This window comes from Psammomys obesus, unplaced genomic scaffold (genome assembly GCF_907164565.1).
Source record: "Psammomys obesus unplaced genomic scaffold, mPsaObe1.curated_primary_1811, whole genome shotgun sequence".
In the NCBI taxonomy this organism is placed as follows: Eukaryota; Metazoa; Chordata; class Mammalia; order Rodentia; family Muridae; genus Psammomys; species Psammomys obesus.
The window spans coordinates 2,950,829-2,962,783 of NW_026591598.1; the positions used below are offsets into that span (position 1 = coordinate 2,950,829).

At 44.6% G+C, this 11,955-nt stretch overlaps 1 protein-coding gene across 1 annotated transcript in view; it reads left to right on the top strand.

The window, feature by feature from the left end:
- Positions 1–11,955, top strand: part of Rhbdl2 (rhomboid like 2) — a 43,032-nt gene that overhangs the window by 10,275 nt on the left and 20,802 nt on the right. Inside the window, exon 2 of the mRNA XM_055611368.1 lies at positions 11,312–11,574. Coding sequence (XP_055467343.1) covers positions 11,332–11,574 — 243 coding nt within the window. The 5' untranslated portion in view covers positions 11,312–11,331. The remainder of the gene's footprint in view (positions 1–11,311; positions 11,575–11,955) is intronic.

The window sequence follows — 11,955 nt, forward strand, 5'->3', positions numbered from 1 at the left end:
TAATAATAATAATAATAATAATAATAATAATAATAATAATAATAATAATAAGCTGGGCACGGTGGTGCATGCTTCTAATCCCAGCACTCAGGGAGGCAGAGGCAGGTGGGTCTCTGCATTCAAGGCCAGCCTGGTCTACAAAGAGAGTCTAGGACAGCCAAGGCTACACAGAGAAGCCCTGTCTCAAAACAAAACAAAATAAACAAACAAATAAATAATGATAGCCATAAAAGACACTATAAATTGACCTCTAGCTTCTACACATTCATACACTACACTCACACACACACATTCTCTCTCTGCCTCTCACACACATACACACCCACACAGACACACACACACACACACACACACACACACACAGTCCCCAAACAAACAAACTAGAATTCTCAAAGCTCACAAAACCAAGACCTATTAAAATTAAACATGGAAGCTTGGAGCAGTGTTCTCCTAGGCCCTTTGGCAGCAATCACAGCAAGGTGGGTCTATAAATCTTGGCTGACAACTCTGTGAGTCAGAACACTGCTGGTCTGTGTATGTGTGTGTGCACAGGATATCAACATAGTCATATAAAGGCTAGGCAATGTGTGGATGTAGCCTATCCCTTTATCAGCATGAGGTTATTGTGTAATTAAAGGCTAATTTCTGTAACCCTCCATATCCTGTTGCAATCCTTTTTCTGAGAATATTCTGTCTCAATGTTGTGTGAACATTGTTCCCCATTGTCCCCCAATATGCCAATAAAGCAGCTTACAGCCAATCGCTGAGTAGGGGAAAGAATAGAGCTGGACTTTCTGCCAGCCAGGGGAGGAGTTCAAGGAGGAAGAAGGGGACTCAGCCATGGGAGAGGTCCAAGAGACACCAGGAGAAGGAGCCGAAGCAGAAAAGCTACAAAGAACAAGTATGCTGGGAGGAAACCAAATTAGTTTAAAGGGTTAAAAGTAGGGTACTAACTGCTCAGTTATTGTGTTGTGAAGCTTATTATTAAAAAATATAATAGCATCTCAATTATTTGTATGATAGCCAGGTTAAGGGAGAAACTGAGAAACAAACACAGTTTTATAAAAGTAACAGTAATATTCCTCCTTTCCTTACCTATCCTATTCTTTCTTCTTTTCCTTACATCTTTCCTTTTTTTTTTTTTTTTTTTTTTTACGTTTTGTTTTTTTTATGGGGAGGGGGGGCTTATTTTGGCTTATAGTTTAAAAAAAGGATACAATCTTTCATGGGTGGGAAGCCATGGCCTTAGGATTGTGAGGCATCTGGTCAATTCCTCAGTCAGAAGTGAAGAGTGGACCGGAAGTGAGACCAGGCCATAATTCCTCAAGACCCACCCACCACAGGCATGGTTGTGCATGACTTTGATCTCAACACTTGAGGGGCAGAGGCAGGCAGATCCCTGTGAGATCAAAGCTGCCCTGGTCTCTATAGCAAGTTTCAGGCCAGTCAGAGTTAAACGGCATTGGTTTTTTAGTTTGTTTTGGTTTTGTTGTTTTAGATAGAAGCAAATACAGTTGGCTGCCCAAACTTAGGCCACATGTCAACCCTGGCTGCCTACAGCAAGGAAAATGAAAGCATCGGGCATGTTCGGCTTCTGTAATAGGAGCTGGTCCCTGCTGCCCATTAAGAAGAGATTTGGAATTCCCCAAGAAAACGGACAATTGACCAGTGTTATCAAAGGAATTTACTGGAAGTCCTTGGCTTTGAAAGACTGAACACATACACTCTGGTATTTTATTGGCCACTGCCTGTAGCTTGAGCTGGTGTGAATGAATGTGAGTTGAAAGGCTGGTTTTGTCTGATAAGCTTTTCTGTATTATCTATTTTTTGTGATCTCAGTGATTATGATCTTTGCTTCTTGTCTGGGCAGTAGAAAAGACCCCTAATGGCTAGGGACATATTTTAGTTGGTGGAGTGCTTAAGTAACATGCAGAGTCCCAGAGTTTGATTCAGTTTTAATTGCAGCACTTGGGAAGTGGAGCAGATATTCAAGGCCACTTCTGCCTACGTAGGGTGGTGAGGACCAGCTTGGGCAAAGCTAGTGACAGAAAAGAAGAGAATTAAGGAGGCCTGAGAAATTGAGTTGTTTTTTGTTTGTTTGCTTGGTTGCTGTTGTTGTTATTTCTTCAGCCACAAATAAGAGTTTTGGATGGAGTGGGGTGGAATGCCAAATTCAGTGATGCTTCGGATGTCTGATAGCCACAGGTCCACTCCTGTGTGTCTCTTAGGTACAGGAAGAGCTTTGGGTGTTGTTGGGGTCAGCCTGCACAGGAATTATGCCTCACCAGGGAGAAGAGGGGCCGGGGAGGTGGCATACTTGGTAAGGAGATGCTGTGCATAACAAGCCAGGTGCGGTGGTGGCTGTGGTAATCCCGGCATTGGGGAGGGGTAGCATCAGGAATCAGGCCAGCCCGGGCAAACCCAGGTTCATCGAGAGGTGGGAGAGCTAGGAGACGACTGGGCAGGTGAAAGGGTCTTCGTAACAGCCTCACAAATTGAGCTCAGATCCCTGGGACCCATGAAAAGCCAGGTAGGCTGGTCCCTATCTGTGATCCCAGCCCTCCTATGGCAGGGAAGTGGGGACGTGGGAAGTGGCTCTGGAAGCTGGAGCAGGCGGCACAGCGGTAAACAAGAGACACTGCCTCAAAAACAAGGGGGAAGGTGAGGACCAACATCACGCTGTCCCCCTACACACTGCAGCATGTGCATGCTCTCACACACCAACAGGTGTACACACACACACACCCCATATAGAAAAATAAACAAATACTGAAAAATTAAGTGGAGAGCAATGGAAAAGAGATACCTGATGTTAACCTCTGGTCTCTACCAGCACATAGAACATGTGCAACATACCCACACGAACATGTGCATACACCACACACACAGACCCACAAAAATGAGATGAGCTGGGTGTGGTGGCACTTACCAACACTTGAGAGATAGAGGACAGGAGTTCAAGGTCACCCTGTCTCAAACAAACAAACAAATATAAAAAGGAAACAAAACTTTACTAAAAGATAAACAGAGACATATCTAACTAACCAAGTGTTTCTTTTCTTCCTTGGGACCACAGATGCTGCCAAGTATTAGCACTGTTGAGCATTAGTACTGCTGAGCATTAGCACTGCTGGGTATTGGCACTACTGAGCATTAGTACTACGTAGCAATAGCACTGCTGAGTATTAGCGCTGTTGAATATTAGTACTGCTGAGTATTAGCACCGCTGGGTTTTGGCATTAGTGAGTATTAGTACTGTTGACTATTGGCATGTGAGTATTAATACCGTTACAGCATGGTCTGGTGCTTTGTATTCAGATGCTAATTGCTTGCTCCCTGAGACTCTTACTGTTCCATGGGCGGTCCCTCAGGGACACCAAAATGACACTGTGTAACCTTGCCTCCAGAATTATCCCTGATTGGCTTAGTAGAGTTGTGTAAGCATCTGGGAAGGGTGGAGGTGAGGTAGGTGGAACAAAGGTTCTGGGGGGGAGGGGGGTTGAAGGACAGAAGGATCAGGGAAATGGGAGAGGAGAGGAAAGAAGGAACAAGTGTGGGATTAGTGTGGAGAGACGCATTTGGCGGGGAGGAGCCTGCTCTGAGCATCCGTGTGGCTGGAAAGAAGCAGCCCACGTGGGTGAAAAGTAGCCCGGAGAGGAATGATTAGAGCGCGTGGCCTGGAATGTGGGACTGTGAGAAAGCGAGGTAGCTTAGGGGGCTAATGTCTGCCTGGCCCCAGGTGAAATCAGGCTTATTAAAATTCTATCAGGCGTCTGTGTCTTTTATTGGTACGGTAGTGGGTTAATAATAACCGCTGCAGTAATTAATTACATGGTTTAATAACAGTCGAGTATTAGTACTGGGGGGTACTGGCACACTGAGTATTCGTGCTGCTGAGATCGTTAGTACTATTGAGCATTACTACTGCGAACATTATTAAACCTGAGTATTATTACTCCTCAGACAACTTATTTCAGAAACAACTTTACCTCTGTGCTTTTAGACTCATGTAGGGACTGAAATGGGTCACTTAAAATTTCTGGCGATAATTTAAACTGTAACGCCAGGAAATATTATGTGATATACAGTGAGCTGAGGCAGCTGAGAGGTGGCTGGGGGGAAAAAACCTCTCTCTGAGGTCAGGAATCTCTTATAAAAATCCCACTCCCTTCATTTTTCCTTCTTTTGTTCCAGGGCTTCATGCATGCCAGGCAAGTGCGCTGTCTTTGAAATGTGTCTCCAGACATTTTTTTCTTGCTCATTTTTAATTTTGTTGTTTTGTTTATGTAACCCTGGAACTCCCTATGTAGACCAGGCTGGCCTCAAACTCACAGAGATTTGCCTGTCTCTGCCTCCCTCAATGCTGGGATTAAAGACATCACCACACCTGGTCCTACTGATTTCCATTTTTAAAAATTGCACTAAAATTTTTTATTTATTGTTTGGCCCACACACAGGCAAGTATACTTTTGGGGTCAAAGGACAATTTACAGTTTAAACTCAGTTCTTCGGGATTGGCAGCAGGTGTTTGATCTGAGAAGCACTAATACTTTTTTAAATTCTTATTTTTTATTATTTTGTTCTATGTGTATGGATGTTTTGCCTGCGTGAATGTATTGTGTGTTTGGTGCTGCCTTCAGAGGACACAAGAGAGTGTCAGACTGGAGTTACAGATGCTGTGAGCCTTCACATGGGCGCTGGGAATCAAACCCGAGTCTTTGGAAGAGCAGCCAGTGCTCTTAACCATTGAGCCACCTTGCCAGCCCTACTTTATTTATTTAGTTTTAAGGTAGGCGGCTGCTTGAATAAACAAGTGGAGTTCTACCTTTTCCAGTGCTTGAACCGGGTGAAATCGCAAGTGAAGAAAATGCTTTCCATAGTTTAATTCTTTTTAACAAATGTCGTTTGACTTTTGAGACAGAGTCTTGCTAGTGCCTCTCCCAGATGTTGAAACCGCTGTCCCCTGCCTCAGTCTTCTAAGTGCGTGGGCCACCACATCTGGCTCAGTTTCTTTTTTCTCTTCTGCCTTCACCTCTTTTTTTTTTTTTTTTTTTTTATCAGGCTTGCGCCGAAAGTGCTTTTACCCAAGGAAAGATCTTGCTGGCTCTTTGTTTTCAAGACAGAGTCTTGCTATGCAAGCTGGTCTGAGCTTTCAATCCTCCTGTGTCAGCCTCCAGAGACCTGGGTTACAGGCACCTGTACCACCCATGCTTGTATTTTTGTTAAAGAATGCTTGCTAGCTGGGACTCTTTGTGTGCCTGTAGTCCCCATATTTAGAAGGCTGAGGCAGAAAGAGTGTAGAGTCAAGGCTAGGACGAGTGAAATTTTGTGTCACAAAACCAAACCAATCCACAAGCAAGCAACCGCAAGGTGGTATCTGCCGACCTTGGGGGAAGGATCCTGGCTTTGGGCTCCTTGCAATCTCCATGGCAAACCAGAAGGCTGCAGGCATCCTGACTGCCCACCGGGTTGTTCCTACAGGCAGGCTGAGAACGTGTCACAGCAGTGCCATCCCATTTGGTTTTGATCTTTGTGCGTGTGTGTTGTGGGGGGGCATTTCACCAAAGAGTAGGCAGCAAGAAACTGGCAGCACGTCAGGAGGTGGATCAGGCCGACGTGAAAGAGAGCTCCAGGAACGCCTGTGATCTTTGCTTAAGGACTAGTGCAGCAGTCAGAGCGGTAGATGCCCACCCGACTCACACAGCGACGGAGTGACCGAACAGGGAGACTGCAGCGGGCTGAGGTCATCGCCACCTGCTTTGCCTTGAGGGCCAGGCTGTGTTTCATTAAGCCTCTGACAATCTGTTTCTCATCTGAAGGGGCCTTTCAGCCAGCTGTGGTGGCATGTGCCCATAATCCCTGCACCTGGAAGACAGAGACAAGAGAATCAAGAGTTAAAGACTAACCTTGGCTATATAGCAAGCTAAAGGCAACAGGAGATCCTGGGCTATATGACACTTTGTCTCATGAAACTAAAGTTAGTTAGTTAATTAATTAATTAATTACTCAAGCTTCTGCAAGCTGTCCGGACACCATGGAATTTATACACAGCCTGCACCCAAGACAGGACAAAATGGGTCAACTGTAGGTTAGACTTTCTTTGTGATGCTCTACATAGGGAAATTGATATGATGTATGCTGTAAGACAAACAGAACGTAAAAGTCTGGCATGGTGGTGCACGCCTTTAATCCCAGTACTCGTGAGGCTGAGGCAGGTGGATCTCTGTGAGTTCAAGGCCAGCCTGGTCTACACACTGAGTTCCAGAACAGCCAAGGCTAATTGTGAGACTCAAAAACAAACAAACAAAAAACAACTAAAAATTAGAACTGTCATAAAATGCAACATCCAGGACTGGAGAGATGGCTCAATGGTGAAGAGCTCCGGCTGCTCCTGCAGAGGACCCAGGTTTACTTCTAGCACCAACACAGTGGCTCAGGGCTATCTGTAACCCAGTCCCAGGGGATCTGGTGCTTTCTTCTGGCCTCCATGGGCACCAGGCACATTTATGGTTCACATAGGTATATGCAGGCAGATGCTCATACTAGTTCCTAAAGGGAAAAACAAAACAGTAACTTCCCCATGGAAATATATTTGGGTTCCTTATGCCTTTTAATTACTGTAAATAGTTCCACATTTTATGTCCTTGGAATATAGGTTTGTGGACTCATTTGAATACCTTTGCTGGGTAGAATTATAGACATATCTTCTTGAAAGGGGTAAAAGAACTTTACTTATATTTATTTATTTATCTATCTATCTATCTATCTATCTATCTATCTATTTATTTATTTATTTATTTATTTATTTATTTATTTATTTATTTATCTATTTAGCTATTTCTAAAGACAGGTCTCACCTGGTCTCTCCTGACTGGTCTGGAGCAGTGAGGCTGGCCTAACACCCACAGAGATTCACCTGCGTCTGACGCCCAAGTGCTGGGGATAAAACTGTGTGCCACTACCCATACCTGGCCTGGCACAATTTTATATTTTAAATTTTATGTTACTATTGTGTATGTGCCATGAAGTACATGTGGAGGTCAGAGGACAAAGTCTTTGGGGTCGGTCCTCTCTCCTTTATGTGGGTTCTAGGGCTTGAACTCAGGTTGCCAGGCGCGTGCAGCAAGCTCCTTTACCCATCAGGCCATCTCAACGACTGTTTTTATGTTTAGAGAGGACACCTGGTCGCAAGGCTGCATCAATTTGTACCTCACATACTGCCTTCATTTCCATACCTCCTCCTAGGTATGTATGGACTCACCGGTCTTTTTCACAGTTCCAGTATGGTTGCTAATATACCCAAGGTACCTAACTGCACTCGGAAATTCAGGGGTGGCAGAGATCAAGAGGAGTAGGAGGAATGGGAGGGTGGCAGAGACTTGGAAAGGACACGTGTAAGTGCTGCAGGCCTCGATGATGGAGATAAGATCAATCAGAGAGAGGTAGACAGGTAGGGAGGCCCAAGCAGGATGGACGGCCAAGAGGGGTGATAAGAAATTGATATCATATGTGCTGTAAAACAAACAAAACCTAAAAGTCTGGTGTGGTTGTGCATGGCTTCAGTTCCAGCACTTGGAAGACAGAGACAGGCAGATTTCTGTGTTCTGCCGGTCTGTTGTGACAGCCCCAAACTGCTAGGTTTCTGTATCTGATCACCTCCCTTCAATGCCAGGGAAGAGCACAGACATGAATGGTCTTGGCTCTTCTGAGTAGACCTGGTATCTTTTCATCACAGGGTATATATACAGGCATTTACATAGCTAACATGGTGAGCTTGAAAGTCATAAAACTTCTGGACATTTTGAAATCTGATTTTTGTTTTGTTTTGTTTTGTTTGTTTCCGAGACAGGGTTTCTCTGTGTGGCTGGAACTCACAGAGATCTACCTTCCTCTGCCTCCCCTGGTGTGCCACCGAGCCTGGCTCTATATTTGAAATCTGAAGGAAGAGAAAAATCTAAAAACGTATTTTAGGCTTCTATATTTGTGAAAAAAACTCTATGACCAAAAACAAATTGGGGAGGAAAGGGTTTCTCTCAGCTTACAGTTCATCATGAAGGGAAGTCAGGACAGGAACCAAAGCATAGACGGTGAAAGAGAGCTGCTTACTAGCTTGTTCGTCACAGCTCTTTCAGCTGGCTTTGTTATATTTCCCAGGACCACCTACCCAGGAGTGGGAGCACCCCACAGTGGGCTGGGCCTGCCCACGTCAATTACCAGTCAAGAAATACGCCCCTTACACTTGCCCACAGGCTAATTTTTTCTTTGTTTGTTTTGCTTTGTTTTTTTGAGACAGGGTTTCTCTGTGTGACAGAACCCTGGCTGTCCTGACTTGCTTTGTAGACCAGGCTGGCCTCGAATTCACAAGATCTGCCTAATTCTGCCTCCCCTGTGCCAGGATTAAAGGATTGCACCACCACAGACTGGCCCACAGGCTAATCTTATAGAGAGATCTTTTCAGTTGAAGTTCTTCTCAGATACTCTAGATTGTGCCAAGATGGTATAGAATCTAATCCAAACATGTCATCCTTATTTTTCTGGTTCCTTTTGTAAATATAAAGCTGCATTGTCGACAATGTGGAAATTTATTCCCTCATACAGTGATCATATATAGTAATTAAATTTATAACGGGGCTGCTTCCTACGAGGATAATAACTCCTAATTAGACACATTTGTTTGTTCACAGGGCTGAGGGTCCCCCCCCCCATAACATGCTTACGGACATAAGCACTTTACTGCTGAGCTACATTCCCAGCCCTGAACTTATTTAAATGCTTTGGTACTTAGGACAGAAAGCTGCCGGTCTCAAGGCTGCACTGCTGTTTTGTCATTTTAAAAAAGTAGGCAGAAAGGCTGGGTGCAGCGGTGAATGCCTGTGATCCCAGCACTCAGGGAGGCAGAGGCAGGAGGATCTCTGAGAGTTTGAGGCCAGCCTGGTCTACAAAGTGAGTCTAGGAGAGCCAAGGATACACAGAGAAATCCTGTGTCTCAAAACAAAACAAAGTAAAACACAACAACAACAAAAAAAGAGAGGTAGGCAGAAGGGTTGTGAATTCTAGGCCAGTCTAGGCTACACAAGACCCCATCTCAGTACTCTTCTCATCCCCACTCCTGTTCTCAAAGTGGCAAGAACTAGAAAAGACTATTAAGTTTTAAGAAAAAAATAACAGAATAGCTACTATATATATGAATTTAATGTCTGACCCTGGATCATGTGTGAGTGAGAGGGCAGAAGGTTGCCAGGGTGTGAAAGAGACTTTGCTTTCAGAAGAAGAAGAAAAAAAGTCCTAGAGAAATAAAGTAGAAAGAATTTGCTACCTTCGTGAATTCACCTAGTGTAACCCATTGAGTCATGCCCAAGGAGAGCCTTCTGGAAATAAGGTGGATTTGATCTGATTCCCAATGAGTTGCTTGTGAAAATAGGCCCTGCATTTAACATTTCCATCTATCCATCCATCCATCCATCCATCCATCCATCCATCCATCATCTATCTATCCATCCACCCATTGTCCAGCTGTCTTTTATACATTAGCCCAAACCATCTCTACTTCAGAATGGAATCTTAGGGCCACCACCTATTAAGTGAAGCCTGGAATTACCACAACTCAGCATGTGGGTTATATGCACCAAAGAACTAAAGATAGGTGTTTAAACAAAGCCTTGTGCAGGGATGTTTCTACAGCTTACTCACAGTAGGTAAAAGGCGGAAAGAACTTGTCTCTCAACAGACGAGTGGGTGGCCCAGATGTGAGGTGGCTACGCATTGCTATGTGTTCATTAGATAAGAAAGAAAACTGTAGTTCATGCTATAGCATAGATGCCTCTTGAAAACATGGTAAGTGACAGAAGCAAGCAAGAAAACACAGGATCCCATTTCCACAAACTGTCCAGACGTTGTCTGTTCGCAGAAGCAGATTAGTGGTTGGAAGAGACCAGGGTGAGACTATACGGGAGACAGTGACTGCTTAATGTGTGTGGGTTTTTTTTTTTTTTTAAGGGTGATGAAAACCTTTTGGAACCAGAGCATGTCAATGATCACACAACATTTGTAAGCACAATCAGTATCACCAAATTGTATGCTTTAAATGGTTAACATAGTTTTATGTCGCTATATATATATATTTTTTACATTTATTTATTTTGTAGGCAGAGGGGGTCAATTCTCTCCTTTACCATGTTGGTTCTAGGAACGGATTTCAAGTCATCAGGCTAGATGCTGAGCCCAATTTTCCTGGTATTTACCATAGTTTTAAAACACTAATTTGGAGCTGGGTGTGGAGGCACATGCCTGTAATCTCAGCACTCAAGGAGGCAGAGGTAGGCAGATCTCTGTGAGTTTGAGGCCTGGTCTACAAAGTGAGTCCAGGACAGCCAAGGCTACACAGAGAAACCTTGCCCCAAAATAAATAAATAAATAAATAAATAAATAAATAAATAAATAAATAAATAAATAATGAAGAAGTGATTGGGGGTTAACGTGTCTGGCTCCCAGGAAGTACCCTTACATGGAAGAACTTGGCTTTTCTATTGCTGAGCTGCAGTCTAGCTGGTCTCACACGCCGGGCCTTGATGTGCTCTTCCTACCTCAGTCTGCTGAGTGTTAGAACTATAGGCCATGTTGACACCCTCAGCACGGACTGTTTTTTTTTTAACCTTGGCTTTGAGACTGGTCTCCTGTATCTCAGGGTGACCTCCCATTGGCTACACAGCAGAGGATGACCTTGAACTTCTGCTTCCACCATCCAGTGCTGGGATGACAGAGCAACCACACTGAACTCAGGTCATCCAGCTTGGCAGCAGACCCCCTGACCTACTGAGTTACCTCACTGGCCCATGGCTTCTTATTGCTGTTGTTTTGTTTATAAAGGAAAGAACACACAGAGTTTACTACACATCTAGCGTCTGTGAGCATTAAATTCCCTGCTTTAAAAAGGTTTTTAATTTATTTATTGCGTGGGTGTGTACCACAATGAACATGTGGAGGTTTTGTAGCAAGATTTTTGTTTCTTTGTTTTCTACTAGGCTATCACAGAGAGACAGAAAGACACACACACACACACACACACACACACACAACCTGTCTCACCTGCCCCAAATCCCTGTGTTTTAAAACAGTTGCAAAACAATACAGTGAAAACATCATTTGGGGCCACTTAGGTGATTTAGGCCATTTTGGTCGTCTTTAGCTGCCTCCTTGCTACACACAGCAAGGACCAGGAAAACAAACATTTTCCCAAAGATCCCAGGAAAGAGCCACAGCCTGTGGACCCCAAGGCTCACCCTGCTTCCCCTGACATTTCTGTCTGTTTTAGGTGGAGGGAGGACCAGGACAATGGCTGCTGCTCACAATGTGGAGATGGAGAGCATGAATCTGGACACGGAGAGAGAGGGAAAGGAAGAGCAGGAGGAGGAGAAAATGAGAGAGGACGGGGAAAGTAAAGCCTTCCCCAGGAGCAGAAAGGTCCACAGGATGGTCTCTAAGTGGATGCTCCCTGAGCCAGCCCGAAGAACATACCTGGAGAGAGCCAACTGCCTCCCCCCGCCGCTCTTCATCATCTTCATCAGCCTGGCTGAGGTAAAAGCCTCCTGCCGAGGGGTGCACAGCAGTTCAGACCGGAAGCTGCAGACAAAGTGGGGACAAAACTGACCTAGAGAAGAAGCCACGTAGGAAGGGGGCATAGAGGCACCAGGGCAGCTCACACGAAGCCCCCGCCCACTCCCTGCTCCCAGAGTGGGTTTCCTCAGCGGTTGACAAACCAGGGGTTGGTTTCATCCGCGATGAAAACCCACTGCCCAGGGCTGACTGACTTTACTAGCTTCATTTCATTTTAGCTTGTCCCATCTTTAGAAACCAGAGAACTTTGAGCCTGCAAATTAGCTTTTCTCTCTCTCTTTCTTTCTTTCTTTCTTTCTTTCTTTCTTTCTTTCTTTCTTTCTTTCTTTCTTTCTTTCTTTC